Source organism: Parus major, chromosome 2 (assembly GCF_001522545.3).
Source record: "Parus major isolate Abel chromosome 2, Parus_major1.1, whole genome shotgun sequence".
NCBI classification, from domain to species: Eukaryota; Metazoa; Chordata; class Aves; order Passeriformes; family Paridae; genus Parus; species Parus major.
The window spans coordinates 93,721,992-93,740,757 of NC_031769.1; the positions used below are offsets into that span (position 1 = coordinate 93,721,992).

At 44.0% G+C, this 18,766-nt stretch overlaps 1 protein-coding gene across 1 annotated transcript; it reads left to right on the top strand.

Annotated features, from left to right (window-relative positions):
* Positions 1–1,061: 1,061 nt before the first annotated feature.
* On the top strand, positions 1,062–14,095 carry DIPK1C (divergent protein kinase domain 1C). Its single transcript, XM_015619298.2, has 4 exons — positions 1,062–1,322; positions 6,131–6,808; positions 10,291–10,455; positions 12,095–14,095. Exons 1-4 carry the CDS (start codon positions 1,140–1,142, stop codon positions 12,308–12,310), a joined length of 1,242 nt encoding a protein of 413 aa, XP_015474784.1. The 5' UTR covers positions 1,062–1,139; the 3' UTR covers positions 12,311–14,095.
* The last annotated feature ends 4,671 nt before the right edge of the window (positions 14,096–18,766 follow it).

Consider the following 18,766-nt stretch of genomic DNA (forward strand, 5'->3'; position numbering starts at 1 on the left):
TCTGCTAGGTAGAGGAGAACTGCACTGATCATGAAAAAGTTGTGGATAACAATAAGTTTGCTGCACCTGTGTTCTTCCCGTGTTGTGCTGGGAGATAAAATTTGATCGTGTCAATAGAGACAGCTTTCTTTTTAAAGACTTGTCAAGGAAGTATTTCTCATTTAAGTTAGACATGATGCTAAGAACATACACCACTGAACCAAGCTCTCTGAACAGAGACAGTAAACATCTGCACCTGGAGTGAGGAAAGGATGCCAAGATCTTCCTTGCTGCACGGGAGCAAACACCTGAATCTTTGACCCCTCAGAAACATTAACGAAGCCAAATATATCAGAGGCTGTCCCGTGGAGCTGACCACACAATATCAGGAACAGGTGCCAGGGAGACAACGAGAGGGCCGGAAGACACTCTATCGACCCAGTATCTCGGACCCAGTAGACCTTGCCTGTTTTGGCAGGGCATCCACCGCGGCCGCTCGGCCGGCGTTGTCCGTCGGCCGCCGAGGGAGGCAGGACAGCCTGCACCCCGCCACTGGGGGCTGGGGGGGCTGCTGGGGAGCCAAGGGGCGACCCACCATGGGGGCGATGGAGACTGAGTACTGAAAGGGCATCTGAGTGGCTACTCTCTCTTCTGGAGAAGTTAACTCTAGAATAAATGACAACTTTTTATTCCTTTCCCCATTTGTCGGGAGACGAAGCCTTCACGAGAGGGACCCGTCCGTCTCCAGGCTGCCTCTTTCAAAGTACCGAGCAGCCGCCTGGATGGCAAAGCGTTCCCACAGCAGCATCCAACACCCTTCAAACTCCTTTTATTCTCGGGTGAGAAACTCGGAGGGGAGAGGCGGGGGGCGCGGGCAAGCAGCCGCCAAGTGGCTGCAGGGGCCGCTTGGCACAGGGGAGCGCAGACAAAAGCCGGCGGAACTACGTGGCTTAAATTCAAAAGGGGCGCTCCGGGCTCCGCCGGGGCAGCCCCGGCCCGGGGAGGGGGCGGGGGCGGCCCGGGGCCGGGGCAGCCCGGCTGGGGGCGGCGGGAGAGGGACGGGAGTGCGGGGGGCGCAGCGCGGCTCCCCCGGCCCCGCCGCCGCTCGCTCGGCCCCGCCGCTGCTGAAGCGGCCGCCCCAGCCCAGCCCCGGAGCGGCGATGAGGGGCATCCCGGGCTTAAAGCGGCTGCGGCTTAAAATCTGCCGGCGATGCGCCCTGCTGCTGCTCCTCCTTTGGGCTGCCTGCTGGGTGGTGGTGAGCGCTGCGCTGTTCCTCCTCCACAGGAGCGTCTTCTCCGAGCGCTGCACGGACGAGAAAAGCCACCGGATCCTGGCCAGGCTGGTACGTGCCTCGGCGGGACGCGGGGCATCTCCCGGGGGTTGCCCGGCAGGACGAGGCGCGGTCGGTCCGTCGGGGCTGCTCTCCGGGGCGCCCTGCCCGGCTCCGGCCGCCGGAGGTGCCGCATCGCCGGCGCCCCTCCGTGCGCACGGGCGGGCGGCTGCTTCCCTGCCTCCTTTTCTCCTTGCCTCCCTCTCTCCTTCCCTCCCTCCCTGCCTCCCTTCCCGGGGCGAGGTCAGGTGCAGGCGGCGGGCCAGCTCCCGGGCGTGGGATGCGGGTGCGCTGCCCAAGCCGAACGCTCCGAAGCGGAGGGAAACCTTCCTCGGGGTGTTGGGGGTTTTTGTTTGTTTGTAGCCAAAAAGATGTTTGTTCAAAAGTCGTCTTTCAGAAGTGCCAGGCAGCCTGTATCGCCTCCTTTATGGTCTGGTAGGGGCTGGCGTAAGATGTGGTTAGAATTCAAGAAAGGATTTGCAAATATTGATTAAAATTTCCCTTAAAATTAATAATGAAGAGATTTGGGATTGTGTAGGAAACACTTTGAGAAGAGGAGCAGAGTGGGTTAATGCTTTTAGTTCAATTTGGTTTCTTAGTCAGGGTATCTGTAGTGACAGTGGTTAGGTGGGAAAGGAGGAGTCGTAGTGGGAATTAAATAATCTATAACTGCAAGCAAGCAAAAAAACTGATCATAGATTTTCCTTAATTCTGTATAATAAAGGAAAAGCAAGTGCAGGCAATGGTCCTGACAGCATGTTTTTAATGGCAGTGAGATCCAGTTTCTTTACCTGAGGAGCCAGACTGAAGTAGGGCTGAGCTCAGGTTTGCAGCTAAAGGAATGATTCCTGCCTTGTCCTTACGCGCTTGGGAAGAACACTGAGATAGGGAGGTGCACGGAGCTGCCAAGCTCAGGGAGGTCCAGGTCCTTGCCATTGCAGTCACCAATAAACAGATGGACAGAGACTTGTTGCTTTTCTGTTTGGAAAGCGTCAGGCAAGGTTTCAAAAGTCCAGGGATCAGATTTCAGTCACAAACTTGGAAAGTTGTCTCTATCACTGAGACAGCTCAGGTTCAGACCCTCCTTCCAGAGGAGGAATAGCTTAGATTGTTGTGCTTGTCTGTGAGTTGGTGAATAATCAGTAGTATCGTTGTTTGTAAGCAACAGCTTTCTCAGATGACGTTAGAAAGGGATTGCCCTTCCAGTGGAATAATTAGAAAACAAGCTCTTCATCCGCCCCAAAATAAGTCATCCTACATCTGAACATAGCAGAGTTTCACAGTTACAGAAAGTGCAACTGCGCCATGAAACAAATAACCTGACAGCTTGAGTCTCACACCTTCTATTAAGCAAAAAATCAGCTTCTAAGAAAACCTATTTAAAACTAGTCATTGCTCAGTAGGAGACGAGATATTTTAAGGAAGTGGGTGAAAATGCCCTTGCAAGTGGCATTTCTGAAGGTTTTATTTCCCTTTCCTTACACCTGTGCAGATGTGTACTGCACTGAGAAGGCTGAAATAGCACTGGGCAATTTGCAGGGACCAACTTTAATTCTCAAAAAAACCCCTCCTGCTCTTTCCTAATGCCAGTCTCATCTTCATTTACACTGAACACACTAAGTCATAGCAATCAATTTCTGTTCCCTCTGGAGAAATCAATTAATTTTGGTGCCTTCTAAACCTGGCTCTGTATTGCGTTGCTACATAGAAGTAGCAACATCAGTTTCAGGTCACTGATGTTGGTACAGTGAGTTGTTTAAATTTATATAAATCCTTATCAAGGTTTACATTAATTTAAGCTTTCACATTAATTTAAATCCAGCTTTTTTAACTTATCTTGATAAGAGCACTGAAGACATTAAAAATTATGTAGCCAATTTTAATAAGATACATATGAGTGAGTCTGAACCATGCTTGTGTTTGCATTTTTGTGTAGTACAGCTGCTCCTTTATAAGGCTTTTGGCTTAGTAGTGCTTTCATATTTTAGTTTTAAGAATCTGGCACTTAAAGAAGAATCTGTGGCTTTCAAAGGTCTGTCACTAGGTCGATTTAAAACTGCCTCATCAACATATCTCAAAATTCAGTCATTAAGACAGGGATGTCAGTTTGGATGACCATTTCTGAAATATTTCTTTGGGGATATGATTCCTCCTTTTATCAGCAGGACGATGGACAATCTTGTATAGTGAAGTCTGAAGTTAGTGGAAAGCTTCCTGTGTTGGTAAATAATAAGTGGTTCATCTTGCCATGGCAGGGTAATCTGTATTACCTGGTTAAATGTTTTCGGTCCACTGAATTTGTGTTTTAATACTGTAAAATGCAAGCTAGTGCATTAGGGAGCACAGTAGTACGGGCCATGCCAATATGATGGAAGACTGTCCTGTAAAACTGTGTCTTTGGAATGGATGTAAGGGTCAAGTCATTGCTTCAAGATGAACTGCCAATGCAGGCTGTGCCTAAAAGTCTGATAGGAAATGGTTCATTCTTGATTGCTTCCTTGAGGAAGCCTTTTTGAAAGCCTTGCTTGCCTTTGTGACCAGCTGAGAATGCACTTCTGGAGGGCTGATCTGTGTTTCATCACTGTGAGACCATGAGCTCTTTGGTCAAGTCCTCTTCCACAGATCCCAGTTTGCAAAACACTGCCCAAGTTCATTGTAAGAAGAATATGATTCAGACACTGTTTGTCAGATACTAGGTTAATAATCAAATATTTATAGCTTCAGCTGAAAAAAAGCAGAAAAGTCCTAAGCACCAACCAGGTTCACAAAAGGACCTGTCTCCTCCTCTGCCTGTGAAATCTGAGTCTGCTTTTTACACAACTACTTTTTCTCACTAAGGCCATTAAGAATGATGTGATGTCAACACACAAAAATAAGCTGCACCTTGACATGTTTGGCTACAATTCATGGTCATGTGTTCTTTTTGATGCCAGAATTCCATGCTTGTGGACCCTCTAAGAGTGAACCACAGTAAAATTGTCCACAGGGGCAAGCATTCACCCATGTGAACCCAATTACATGACTAAGTCCTATCTTCTCTTACTGCAACAGAAGAGAATTAGATTGTGGTCTGTCAATCAAGTTTTAAATGTGCTTATACTTACAATCCAAAAAAAAAAACCCAAAATTCTTTCTGTTTGTAATTTTCTTTCTAAAGTTGCTTAGGGTTTCAGATGGTAAGAACCGCTAACCTACTTTTGCAGAGAAAACGACACTTCCTACTTAAAAAGGTAGAGTAAAATGGTATTACATTAGTAGGAGTAGGTTTTCAAAAGCCAGAACATTGATCTACATGCTCTGAAGTCTGCAGACAGCTGAGTGAGTCTCCTAATCCATCCTGGTGTGGATAAGGATGCAGATATGTGTGTGTGTGCTACACACATGCATGGACTCAGTGTCCAGACACTAACGCAAGAACTTGCCTACCCTACTCTCCTTACTGGCATTGAATGTTCTTACTTGGCCTGTGAGAACATCGGAATATAAATAATTTTTATGTCTCTCTGAACTTCCCTCAGTGAGCTGTTTCTGTCAACTGATCACCATTCTTGGATTTTGGACTTAATCCTCCACCCATTCCTCAGTGTGTTGTTTATGGCTGGACTCTAAATGTTGCTTGGCATCAGAACATATTCCTCTGGTGTACACACCTCAGAGACAGTCCCAAGAAAATACATTACTTAAATGCTATGGTCAGGTTCCTGGTGTAACAGCCAGTCACAAATGAGGTGGGGCTCAGGTGGCCACTGCGAGTCCTGCACGTGCAGGGAGGACCTGCCAGTTTGTTTAAATGAAGGTCCAAATGCCAGAAAGCAATGGAGGTGGATGACACTGTCAAGCTGCCTCACAGATGTTTGGCTTTCTACATCACCTCTGCTATTCCCAGAGACCAGAGACCTTTGATCAACCCCTCTTCTGAGTGGCCCAAAACAGTCCCTACAGCTGCACTTCTAAATGGCCACAGGAATACTTCAACTGCCTCCACTTTTGGAAATGATATTATGGAAATTATTCTGGCTTTAGAGAAGGGCTGGTGAGGGAATCCTTGCAGTTCTTGCACTAATTTGCATTGACCACTAAACTATCAAGCAGCAATCCTTGTTTCCAAGGATTGATTTCTTTCCAGTTAAAAAAGATTAAGTATTGAAGCTATTAATATTAAAATGTCGCTTCTGACAATTACATATAAACCTGGAGATTTATTGTTTTCCACAGCATTTACATAGTCAAAAATGCTGAAAGTTCTTGGTCCAAAACTCGTTGTATGTAACCTCTGTTTTTCCTGGTGATACAGGAAGAGGTTATCACTTCCTTCAGGGTATGTTGAGTGCAAGGCTGAAACATGCAGAGCTGTGGAATATCCCAGAAATCCATCTACACGTGGATTTTCCTGTAGTTTCTGTGGTGATGTCTAAGTTATGCCACCTGAACCTTCCAGATAAATCCTGCATTACTCTGTGCCTTAGTTACAACCCATAATCGTACACAGCATAGCCCCGAGTGTTTAAAGTTTGTCTCACTGAACCCATAAGTGTAACAAATTTCAGATTAACAGGTCATCCAGTCCCTTTCCTTGCCCCTGAAAAGCCTGGCCTTTACCATCCCCATAATCCTTGTTTTGAATCAAAGCTCCCCTAGTAATAGATCTCTCAAGACTTCTGAAAAACCACTGAATCACCCAATGGTTATAGGTGTGTGTTTGCAGTTCTGTGACTGCTGCAAACCTCTTGAGCTTAGGGCTGTTGCTCATTATTTGTCTGTGTTCTACATGATCCATGGGGGTGTGGTTCTGCTATGAATATTCTGCTCTTTCACTCCAGTGCCTCGACTACAGCAGCGGAGCCCTGACTGGGGACCTCTGTGAAGACCTGTGTGTGGCACAGAAGCTGGTGTATAAACACTGCCTTTACTATGACAGAGGTAAGAAGGTCATTCAGGCTGATTGGAGAGGCCAGCCCATCATACTGAAATCCAAAAAAGAAATATTTTCCAGCTACCAGCACCTCAGTATGCTAGAGGAGGTGGAAACACAGGATATCCCTGAAACAGAGCTTCTGCTTATGGTAGCTTTGGAGGTCAAAAATGCCCTGGGGCTAGAACTGTCTAACAATACCATGGGGCCCCTGTGGACAAGGAAGAAGGGACCACGTTGGAAAGCACAGGTGGCCAGCATGTGGTCCTTGCTCCAGCAGGAAGAATATATCTACTTCAGTTTGCTGCAGGACTTCAGCAAACATGTGCTACGAATTATTGGCTCTTGTGGACACTTTTATGCTGTGGAGTATCTCACAGCTGGACATGCCTGGCACAAAACTCTCTTTCCCTTGGAAAACGTGATCGGCCCCTCCCTTACTGGACACAGAAGCAGGGTGAGAGCCATCATTGACATTGCACTCAGCTTTCTGGACATGGTGCAGCATTTTGATAATGATTTCTCTCATCGACTTCACCTGTGCGACATCAAACCAGAAAACTTCGCTATCAGGCATGATCTCACGGTAAGTTAGGCCTCTGGGGTGGTGTTCCAGGAATTTGAGGTCAAATTCTAGTCCAGAGGTGACTGTGTAAAAATGACACTTCCCTCCTTGTACAGTTTTTGGCTAAGTTTTTGCAAAGCCAATGAATTTACAAGCATCAGGGGAGATTCTCTATTGCTTCTCCTCTTTGTAATGTGTACAGCCACATTTTTGGAACACTAAATCCCACTGCTTATTTTGAAAACTTCTTGCTCGCTTCTGTTTAGTTTCACTTCTTTAAAGGCACTGGTGCAAGGTCCCTCGAATGTGGTGGGGGACACCTCCTGGAGGCAAGGGGATTTCAAAAGCTCTAAATGAAGCTGTAATTTGAGTCATATTTCTGGTAGTGATGCTGAAATGAAAAAAAAAAGTATGAATTTGAAAGCTAAGGCTGAATTCATGGTCTGACACAAGGGGAACCCCCCACATCCAAGCACGCATATTTGTGCTTCAGTGGTCAGTTTATCTGGTCTGGAAACTATGCAGGGACAGCAACATGGAACTCCCTGCTATTGTCATTCTTTGACTTTTCATTGTGCAGCTGAAACTCGGACCTTATAGCTATGTATATTTTCTAAGCAGTAGTGCAGCTCACATTCCTTCTGTGGACAGAAATTCCTCTGGTTTTGGTCGGAATTTTGTCTACAGATTGGGGGTACCGTGCAGTAAGTGTTTGAACCAGGCTCTCAATTTGTAGTGTCATCAGGGGAGTTTCTTCTCTCTGAGTCTAAAACATTTTCAGGGACTTTAAAACTGTTTTTAGTACTCACTGAGTGTTAATGTAACACTTGTATCTTCAGAGTACTAGACAAACACTACCTAAACATACAGCCATTAAGAGCAATTAGAGTGTTTCCCCTTCACCCTCCCCTCCCCTCCCGTTGTTTATTCAGGTGCAATACAGCAGCTGAACAGGGAGCGGGTGAGGAGCTACAGCAAGAAACTAAAGCAAGTTGTACCACTATTTAGGCAAAGCAGGAATTCCTCAAGGCAGGCTTTGCCCATCTTCCTCAGTTACTCAGGGCTGTGGCTGCCTGTGGCTGAGCACACGCCAGAGCATCTGTTTCACAACCTACTTACAGGAAAATAGATTCCATTTAGGGAAAGGGGATGAATACCGGATATGTCTTCGCTTGTGAGTCCTTTTTAGTGAGGCTTGCTTTGCCAGGATCTTCCAGTCACCAGTTCCAGAATGGGAACACAGCAGTGCAGCCTCTTTTTAGTCCTTGTGTTTGTATTAAGCAATTTTTTCACTTGCTGGTTTCTGGTATAGGATAATAAAAAGCCCCATGATTGTACCACTATTCCTCATTTGAGTAATGAGACTTCTAATGCCCAAAGAAATGTGCCTGGAATGCAATAGTTTTACTTTGAGGATTATTTTCATGTCATGGGGATAAGTCTCCAGCCTTCATGTGCTCTCCTGCAGAGAAGAGCTGTCTAGTAGATCATCCAGGAGAATTTTAAGCTGCCATGGAGTCACATAAGGTACAGAACTAGAAGGATGTTTGGGTGAATGCACAGTGCTCTGTGAGAGCTTCCTCTTTTACCAGTAATTCAGAGGAAACTGTAAAGATTACAGCACATTAGATATGATTTTAAATCAGGTCATGAGCCAAGCTGGGTTCTTCCTGTATTTCCTTAAGTATTTTTTCATCAACTATGATCATAGCAAAGCCCACTGAAATGTAGATGTTTATAGGCAGAGTGTCACCCAGATGTGTCTTCACAGCTGGATATCCACACATTTTTGTAAAAGATGAACTTCAATGAAGCCACTGAACCCTTTGGCAGCCACGTATTTGGGAACTAGGGCTGATTTTCCTAGTGGAGCAATGGATCAGATTGGCAAACATGCTGGCCAAACCCTACCTGGGAGGTGAAACAGTGATGCTGGAACTGGGGAAACCCTGCATTAGTCTCACTCTCTCTTCTCCAAAAAACTGATCAGCAAAAACACAGAAAGCTTAAGGAAGTAAAGAACAACAACAACAACAACAACAAAAAAAAAAAAAACAAACCAAAACAAACAAAAAAAAACAAACAAAAAAAAGCATTGCCTGTCCAAACATGTAAAATTCCTTAGGCTACATCATTGTAATAGAGCTCTCCAAAACACTTAAAAATGCTTATGTTTTTAAGATATGCCTCATCTCTGTGAGATTTTTCCCTATGGAAAAAGAACAAAATGAAGACTAGAACATGTTCTTTATTTTGCCTGTGGAAGGTTTATTTGGCCTTCTACCAAACCAGACATCTTTAGTTCCTGGGGTTGATCCAGTTGCTGTTCCAGTCACACAGTTCATCTTCTCCTGTTACTTGGGAGGTTGAATCTGAAAAATAAAACTATAATTTGAGCCCAAAGTAACTCTGCTTTGCCCAGGTCCCAGACATGAAAATGTGTGTCAGATGCTGCAAGAGAACATCCCTGATCCTGACTGTCAAGCATGAAAGGCAGCTGTGAACATTCACTGGCTGCACATCCATGGTGTTGGAGACAGTCTTCCTTCCCTGTGGTCACCCACAGCTTGACTCACACCAGGGAGCTGCCAGCCCTGTACTGGATTCCTTTCTTTCCCTCTTTATTGCTGCAATTTCTTTAAGTGAAGCATTCATGGGTGGCACAGCACTGGCAGAAACTGAGACCACAGCTCTTCGCTTCCAGAGAGGTCTCAGCCCCAGCATGGGCAGTATCTGCAAAAACTTTGTGCTGCATACACACTGCTCTGAGAGCCTCGTGCCAGGGGAAGGAAAGTGACTGACCCCTTTGACTCAGGATTTTTCTGCTGTGACCAACTTCTGTCAGGACTCTGTTACAGGACATGTTTCTGGACCATAAGGGCAAGGACTGTACACAATAAATGTGTCAAACCATAGCAAAGAAGACTGGATAAAGCCAGATCCAGCTTTCAGAAAAGTCAGGGATCTCCTTCTACAGCTGAGCAGGCTCAAACCCACAGAATGCAAGGAGAGGTTTGCAGGAGCTGTACCAGGTACAGCTGTCCTCACACATCCCACTGCTGCTCTCCACAGTGGCAAAGTCTGGGTGGAACTGAATGCTGAGTTCTAAGTGATACTGTCTGGCCCAGGGGTAATTATGCACCATCATGTAATTGAGAGGTTGAGGTGTCATCTGCATATGCTGCACCAGCAAGTAAATCAGACTTCAGACTGGATAGTTCCACTTTGAGGCAAATCAATCCAATTGACCCCAGGGATGCATATTGTTCACAAATCATTTTTCCATTCCTGGTATCACAAGCATTAGCTGTTTTTGTTTAAAAAGTGTTGTTTATAAGGTTAGTGTGACTCAGTTAAGTGAAATAAAGCCCCTGTGCTCCCAGTTCCCCACCAGCAGATGCTCTCAGCACAGCATTTCCAAAAGCAAGCAGCAAAGAATGCCTGCTCAGCCCTGTACCGGCAGCTCTGCTGTGCCAGATCTGATGGGATGTTTTGATTCACAGGTGGTGGCCATTGATGTGGATATGGCCTTTTTTGAACCCAAAATGAGGGACATCCTGGAACAGAAGTGCACAGGAGATGAAGATTGTAATTTCTTTGATTGCTTTTCAAAATGCAATCTGAAAATCAGAAAATGTGGAGCACAGAGAGCCAATAACAACTTGCAAGTGAGTAGACACAGCTGTTTCATGCATCCATTCCTTTTAAAATCACACTGACTATGAAGTGCAAGGTATGTATGAGGAGACTGAGAGATGAAGACAGTCATGTTTTTACACTTGTCCATGTAAATGTCAGTCCTGTTCAGAAATTTCAGCTCGGGGCACGCAAGCAGATCTTTACATTCACTACATATAGTGTTTATTTGCCCTGTTTTTCTCTAGGTGTTAGCCCAGTGCCACAGACAGGAGAGCAGAAAAAGAAGGGGCAGGGGATTAGCACTTCTGTCTCCACTGATGGTTAAGTCATATCCTTGAGTTGCACTTCAAATCCTGTGTTCATTTCTGGGCCCCTCACTTAAACAAAGACATTGAGATGCTGGAGAATGTCCAGGGAAGGGCAACAGAGCTGATGAAGGGTCTGGAGCACAAGTCTTGTAAGAGTGGCTGAGGGAGCTGGAGATATTTAGGCTGGAAAAAAGGAGGCTCAGGGACATCTTACTGCTCTCTATAACTACCTGAAAGGAGGTTGTGGTGAGGTGGGTGTTGGACTCCCAAGTAACAAGTGTTAGGACGACACAAAATGACACCAAGTTTCACCAGGAAGGGTTTACGTTGAATATGAAGAAAAATTCCTGAAAGGGTAGCCAAGCATTAGAACAGGCTACCCAGGAAAGTGGTGGAATCACCATCCCTATAAGTGTTCAAAAAACTTGTAGATGTGGCACTTGGGGACATGGTTTAGAGATGGACTTGGAAGTGCTACATTGACACTTGGATTCAATGATCTCAAAGGTCTTTTCCAATCTTAGTGATTCTAAGATTCTGTGAAAGCTGAGGCTGTCCAAATGTAAGCAGCTGTTGTGATTCCCCACTCTACAGATGTGGTGTATGGGTGTAGTGGAAAGGGGTGTCCATGGGGTTCTTGGATTTGGGATGAGGTGTCTTACAGCTCACCCAGCTTGTGCTGGTGGGAGGCAGTGGCAACAGAGAGGCTGTGGGGGTGTAGCTTGTTGGCCTTTTGCCTGCTTCTCCCACCCCCTTACCCTCACCACTTGTTATGCAGAATCATAGGATCGTTTTGGTTGGAAAATACTTTTAAGATCATCAAATCAAGCCATTAACCCAACCCTGCCAAGTCTACCACCAGATCACACCTCTAGTGCCACATCTATATATCTTTTAAATATTCCAGGCATAGTGACTCATCTAATTCCCTGGGCAGCTGGTTCCAGTGCTTGAAAACCATTTTGGTAAAGAAGTTTTTCCTAATACCCAATCTGAACCTCCCTTGGAACAACTTGAGATCATTTCCCCTTGTACTGCTTGTCACTTGGGAGCAGCTGCTGTTCCTCACCTGGCACTTTATAGAGGGCAATAAGGTCCTCCCTCACCATCCTCTTCCCTAGACAACCTCAGTTCTCCCAGTCACCCATAAGATGTGGGAAGTGCAGGAGCAGCCTGTGAAAAGGGCTGTCCCTTAGCTAGAGTGTAGCCTTTGTGGATGCTCCTTTTCTGTACCTCCTCCTTTGAATGGCTAAAGGCATTTTGGACTCAGATGACATTTTGCTTCAGTCCCAGGGAAGCAGCAGGGCATTAGTCATAGCTACATAGAAACACAACAATCTGCTCTTTTTCCTTTCCCCAGGTAATTTGTGACAAAATATTTCGTCGCTGGTTTTCCCCAAATCTCAGAGGACCACTGGTTTCCCTGCCCCTGCAGCTGCAGCTGCAGAAAGCCGTGCAGGAGTGTGCTCAGCCGGGGCACACGGGTGCCACCGGGCACCAGAGGACTCTGAAATCACTCTCTGAGTTGTACCACCTGCTTCGGGTCACTCAGCAAGAGCTGCAAAGGGCGGAGTAGACACAAAAGGCAGAACTGCAAAGGCCACATCCCAGTCTCTCTGCCACCCTTCCTAACCCTGTACTTTTACAGCACAGAGATTGCTTTTCTGCTATGCAAATGAAGTTCACGGCTGCAGGTGCAGCACGTCCTGATAATACCCTATCAAGTGTTAAATTGCTTTACATTACTTGGATTCCGTTCTTGCTTATTTTCCTGAGCCAGCACTACCCCTCTCCATCAGCATTCAGCACATCCTTCTGAGCTGTAGTCACTGCTCAGATAACATCTGTCTGAGTGTGGAGCTCAGAGGATGCATTTATAGAAGAAAAGTGCAAGTGCAGCAAAACTCTATCAATAATTAAAAGAATGGGTGGGTGGGTGCGAATAAGTACATGTATGGTGTTTGTTTTAGTTTCTCTGTCAAATTAGGGGGTTTTTTACAGTAGAGAAAGAGCATTCTGTGTGAAAAAAAAAATAAAATAAAAGGGGATCTCAGACAGGGAAATGTGCTGTCACACAAGGAAAGAGTTGCTTTTGTACAAAGCAGTCCTTTTTGATGTCCCCAAATGCATTTTCTCCAGGACATTGCATTACCTATGCCATTGCTAACTCTTTTGGGGAAAAATTATATAAAGGTACTTTGGACTTTTCTAGAGCAAAATAATTATACCCTTGCTGAGCTCCCATGTGGGTACTTATATTCTGCAGTGAAGAGGTATGAATAATGCTACTGGATTTTCCCATGTGAACAAGCCCTCAGGCACTTGTACATCAGAGCACTTGATAAGAAGCACTCCTTTGCCAGAGAGCAGAATTGCCCAGGAATGTCAACAATCTGTCCTTTGCACAGAACAATATCCAGACCTAGAGTTTTCTTCCACGGTATTTTTTTAATGAACAGAAAGAAATTTTTTTTGGTACAAATTCATTATCTTGCAATCAGTGAATAAAGATCTCTAGATTAACTTAAAAAACTTCACTTTGCCTTTCAAATGTGCAGAGCTGTGGCTGGAGAAAATAACATGGGTTGAGGAGACACTACAAATGCGTAGGACCAATAATAGGCAATGACCCCGTGATCTGGTTTTGGCATGAGGACATTACAAACCCCACAATCAGGAATCCCAGCAGCCTATGGCAGCTTGGAGCAATCAATGTTAAGACCAGCAATACTGGTTTGTGGTTGTGAGACAAGTAACAGCACTTAAACTGCTCCATCTTTATGTCCCTCAGCCTTATGACAGCTGTGAAGCCTGTGAGTGCTAATTAGACATAAACTTTCCATTTCTGGAGTGGTTCTTTAAAGTAAAGACTGTCTGTAACCAGCAAAATGGGAGCTGCTTAAGAGACCTTGACCCCTTAAAACCTAGCTCAAATTTTAAGACTGATGATTGTGAGTTTTTATATATATTTCTTGCAAAAAGCTATCATATTTTTAAAAATCATTCAAGCCCTCAAAAAACTCATAGCAAGAACAGTCAGCTGCCTTGCCTGGGGCTGGAGAAGCTGCTGCTAAGCTGGAGCTCCAGCTTAGGAGCTCCTCACTGGTAAAGTTGCTCTCAGTTCACACTCCTCCTTTAACCAGGCAGGCAAAGAATGTTTCAATACTTTAAGATCATTCTTTGCAAAAGCAGGAAGGCAAAGCAGAATAAGAAGAAACATGAATTTCAGGACTAGCCCTGTTACAAAGTCATGACATAGATGAAGAAAATAATTAAGGACAGAATCAGATTGTGGCAAAGAAGCGTGTATAGGTAAAGTACCAGTTAGATAGAAGACAAGGAAAGAGAGATGAAGGAAAAATAGAAAAAAAAGGAAGCAAAAAATATGTCAGCCTTTGTAGAAACATGATTTATGATGCAAGATTCAATAAAGTGACATTTAGTCTGAAGAAGAAGAGACTGAAGATAAACATGATAACTCTCTTCAAAAACAGAAAGAGGGTGATAAAAAGAGAATAAGAGAGAACTCCCCTGTCCAGATTTCCTTGGTGGATATGACCAGCAATGAGCTTAAACTGTAGCAAGGAAGAAAACAGGTAAGACATTTGCTAAAGGCTTTCTGATAGAAAGGAACAGTGAAAACATGGCACAAATCATCTAGGAAATCTTCAGACTTCACAAATTGTGTTTTTTAACTACAGGCAAGAGTGAGTGCCTGTCAGGAATTACGTACATGAAGTTGATGGATGCTGCCTTAAGGTAACCTTTTATGTCCAAGTCATGTGGTTATGTTATCACCAGTTAGCATTCGTGCTCTTGTGACTCCCTCACAACAAATCCCCACTTCTGAGACTCAAGAATACATATCTCTCCCTTACATTATTTATGCAAATCTGTGGGCTGTGAAGGGAAAGCATATAGACCTTGAGCTGTGCAAATGATGCTACAGAGCCTGCTGGTGTGACCCTGTCTCCCTCACACAACATTCCTGCTGATGGCAATGATCCTTGCTAGGTCAGGAGGGACTCAATATATATTCTAAGTGTTGCTGGAGAACCTGAAGATATTATATATTGTTGTGCTCCTGCTTTCCTGTCCCATTCTTTCCTCCTTCCCAAGCTCAGAGGGTACCTTCAGGGAAAAGCAGCCATCACACAAACCCTTGGTGCTTTGCTGCAGAGTCATGCTCCCCCCATGGCAGGGCTCCCCTTCCCATTTCCAGGTTTGCATTTCAGACAGAATACATTTCTCTTGGGTGGGATATTCCACTTTTAAAACGGGTGGAAAAAAATAGTGAAATGAAAACTGGTGGCAGCCAAATGCTGGTGGAATGTGACTCTGCTCAGAAGATCTTTTTTCCTCAGCAGGATATAGGAAGGGAAGCTGCCTTTGACAGATTGCTCCAACCCCCTCAGGGCCTGGCTGCAGCCACCTCCACCTGGCAGGGACCTCCTTCCCCCACACCACACTTTCCCAGGACATTAGGTTTCACTTCTTTTCAGGATACAGAGAATAATCCTCAGAAACCTCTCAAGATCAACACAATTGGGTTATTTGTCCTTGGCTGGGCTGTGAGATTACATATCACTGATGCAGCCAGCTCCAGACAGGTTTTGGTGCACACCTTCAAGGAGGCAAGAAGGATCTGACAGGCTCTGTGAACACAGGGCTTGATTTTTCACAGCCCTCCGTGTGCTTTGTAAAGTCACTAAATCCTGGGAAACAGGAGAGAAAGTGGAGCAAATGAAATATAATTTAATTAGTGCAGGAAGCAATGACCAAAACAGGAATAAAACAGTAATTGTGCCTTTATCTCCCTGGAACAGAAAGAAAAAGTTAAGGCACTGGTTTAGTTGCCATTTACCTTAAGGAGACAAGTGCAAATTTCTGTAATTTGAGCTTGTATGATTTTAAAACCACATTTTTGGTGAAAATATCTATTTTTTTTGATGCAAAAATCTATATAGGTGTTTGATAGGAAGACCCAGGACTGGTGCTCCTTTCTGACGAAGCCCCTTTCATGCTGCCCTGGCAGCACCACCCACCCCTCTTTGGTAGTTAGTGCACCGTAGTTTTTCAAAGACAGAGTAAGATTCTTCCCACTGCTCATCCCTTCCATATGAAAGATGACTTCCATAGGTTCACTAATAGCATTTGGTTGCACTGGCAACAGCCACTTTAGTCCAAGATGTCTGCTCCTATTCAATTGATCTCAGCCCCATCCCTTTGCTCTGTCAGTCTGTTCCCATATCCTTTTTGCCCTATAAAAGTGGCATTACCTCCTGATTAATTTCTACCACTTGCTGAATTAGTGCCTTAGTCAGCAACTTCTACCCCATATTTATGGCTCCCTGTGAAACAGGAATGCCATTAAGTCATTGTTTATTCATTCTTTGCATCTCAGTTAGCAGCATGTGCTTCAGCTCTGCAATAATCCAAATACACTGCCTGTTTCCACATTTTGCAAGAGGTGAGTCCAGTTGGAGGTCTACTTCATCTTTAGGGAAATCTTTGGGAAAGATAAATTCAACCCAGTGCTCAAGATTTTCTCAGAACTACTCATTTTCTCCAACTGGCATTTTATGCTCTGCAAAAAACATCTGCAAGCAATAGTCCTGCACTAGGATGATATAAAACAGAGCAGAACTCCTTGCCCCAAAGGGTTTATGCGGTCCCCCTTGTGTTTCTAGGTTGACTAGCCCAGAAAAGCAGGTCATTGCTGTAGCCAGAGTTGTTCTTACAGATACCACTACTCCCTAATGTGACTTCCAAGACTCCCCTTCACTGAGAGCATTCAGATGCATTGCTGGAGGCAGCACTAGAGATAACAACAGATATTTGGGACCAGGAGAGAAGAGAGGGAAGGGTTTGCTTTTTTTTTAATTAGAAATGTTGCCTGAGCAACACATTTCCTAAAGGTGAAAAATAGGATCACATACTCAAAGAAGTTAGGAACTACTCACTGATATTTTATTTTTTTTTACTTTGTTATAAAGTGTAGACCCAAGCTGGCCTATTTATTTTTGTGTAGATAAAAAAATAAAAATGAAAAAAATTAAAGAAGCCATGTACCAGGTTGCCTGTCTTTCAGCAGATCATATTGTCATATGAAATGGCCATGAAAGTGATAAATTGCAGCTTTTAATGAGTTTTGGGCTGTAAGATAGGAGCCTTGTAGTTGTGATGTCAGTCTATGCATATGGACAGCCAACTATAAAACAAACCCAGAACCTGTATCAGTGGATGCAAACAACCAGATTAGCTATTTTGGCAGATGTCCTCTGAAGCCTAGTACAAATGAAAAATGAAATCCCTCTGTCTGGACCACCTGTAGTGAGTCCACACAATAAGCAGAGTCACTCTGCAGGAGCCTCAGTCACTGCCACTTTCCTGGATCCTCAGAGAAATCAGGAGAAAGGCAACTGGGCTTTCAATAGCAAAAATAGACAGCAACATGTAGTGAGGGAAAGAATGAGATGCTTGGAAGAATGAAAATCCAGGACAACTGAACTCAGAACCAAAGAGATAAGTGACTCCATACTGAAAAATCAGAGAATGTCAATGAATTGATTGGGAAAAAAATATCGCAAAAATTCCATTGTAGCTCTTTAAAATAAAAAACCACAGCAGCACAGGCAATATAGTGCCGCCATCACCTAAGCCATTTGTTGTATGTGTCTAAGGATCTGTCAAATAGAGTGTGGAGCTGTATAATGACATCTGCAGCCCAAAGGCTAGACAGAATAAAATCACTTAGAAAAAGCTTTTAGAACTACTATTTACATAAATGCATAAAACTGTCCTAATTAGCAACAAACAATGTCAGCCAAAAAGAGAGAAAGTAGCATTTTTTTTACTAAAAGTGTTATTATGTCTATAAATTAAAGCAGGGCAAAATGCTGAAATCCCTGAAAGGCTACAATCCATAATCCTGTGGGTTAAGTTTTGATCTTGCAGGCTTGGGCCCCAGAGCAGCAGAGAGACTGTTGGGCTCTTTTAAACACCATGATTCTTGGTGCCTTCTGCAGTGTACTCTGAGCTCCTTCTCCTGTAAACTGGAGGGGATTTTTCCTGCCCTACAAAATGTGCCTAAGTGATGCTGGCAGCCAGAAGGATGTGCGTATGATCCAGTGCATAATCACTTCCACAAGCATCTGCTGCTAGTGCTTTCAAGATACATGTAATCCAAGCTGGAGACTATTGTGAATACCTCTCATTTTCCCTTGCTGGTTCCTTAGCAGTTTGCTTCTAGCTAGTTAGAAACAGAATCCCCCATCCTGCTTAAATTGGTTATAATCTCTCCAAGATTCATGCTACAGCAGGAAAAGAACAAACTGCCTTGAGTTCAGGATGGGTTCATTCTCTTAAAGGTACGACATGCAAAGCTGCAGGAAAGAACAGAAGTCAGTTTTTATTTCTAAAGAGGAAGATAAATATAAATAGCTGAAAAAAATAGGTATTTCAACCAATATTCCATGTACATTAATGAGCTAACATTCCTCTGTATTTTCATAATTCAAAGCCCTATGATTCTTTCCAATTCCAAAGAAAATTTTAAAAGCACAATGTGTCTACTACTCCAAATTTCACAGGTATGGCAATTACTTCTTTCCTGTTTCTGTCAGACATTTCAGGTTGTGTCTTTGTCCTTAGGAAACTGATTTTTTCCATTATCCCATGAAAGGGAATAGGTGTGGAAAAGGCAGTTTTGTTTGTTTTTGTTCGTTTTTTTCTCTTGTACAAGGGTTATTAAGTACCAATCTAATCTTGCAGGGACTTATCAGTGGCTAAATATTTATTACATGAACCATTAAATAGGTTAATGGAATCAAATGTCTAACAATAGCTAAATAAATACCCAAGGAATTAGGCTAGCATTCAGAATTTCTTTTAATGTAATGATACCACTACTTGTCTATCTGATTCTAGATTATAAATGCTCATGTAAGTGCTTTGCCAAACATATGTACAGATGTGCATTCACATAGATTCAGTCTGCATCTAACTCTTGGCAAAACTGTGACCAGAGCAT

What these genes read in the sequence shown, in the direction of transcription:
- DIPK1C (XM_015619298.2), top strand. Translation starts at nt 1,140, where the DNA reads ATGAGGGGCATCCCGGGCTTAAAGCGGCTGCGGCTTAAAATCTGCCGG. An exon ending in ACCGGATCCTGGCCAGGCTG is followed by an intron (nt 1,323 to 6,130) that starts GTACGTGCCTCG and finishes CTTTCACTCCAG; the next exon opens with TGCCTCGACTACAGCAGCGG. An exon ending in CTATCAGGCATGATCTCACG is followed by an intron (nt 6,809 to 10,290) that starts GTAAGTTAGGCC and finishes TTTGATTCACAG; the next exon opens with GTGGTGGCCATTGATGTGGA.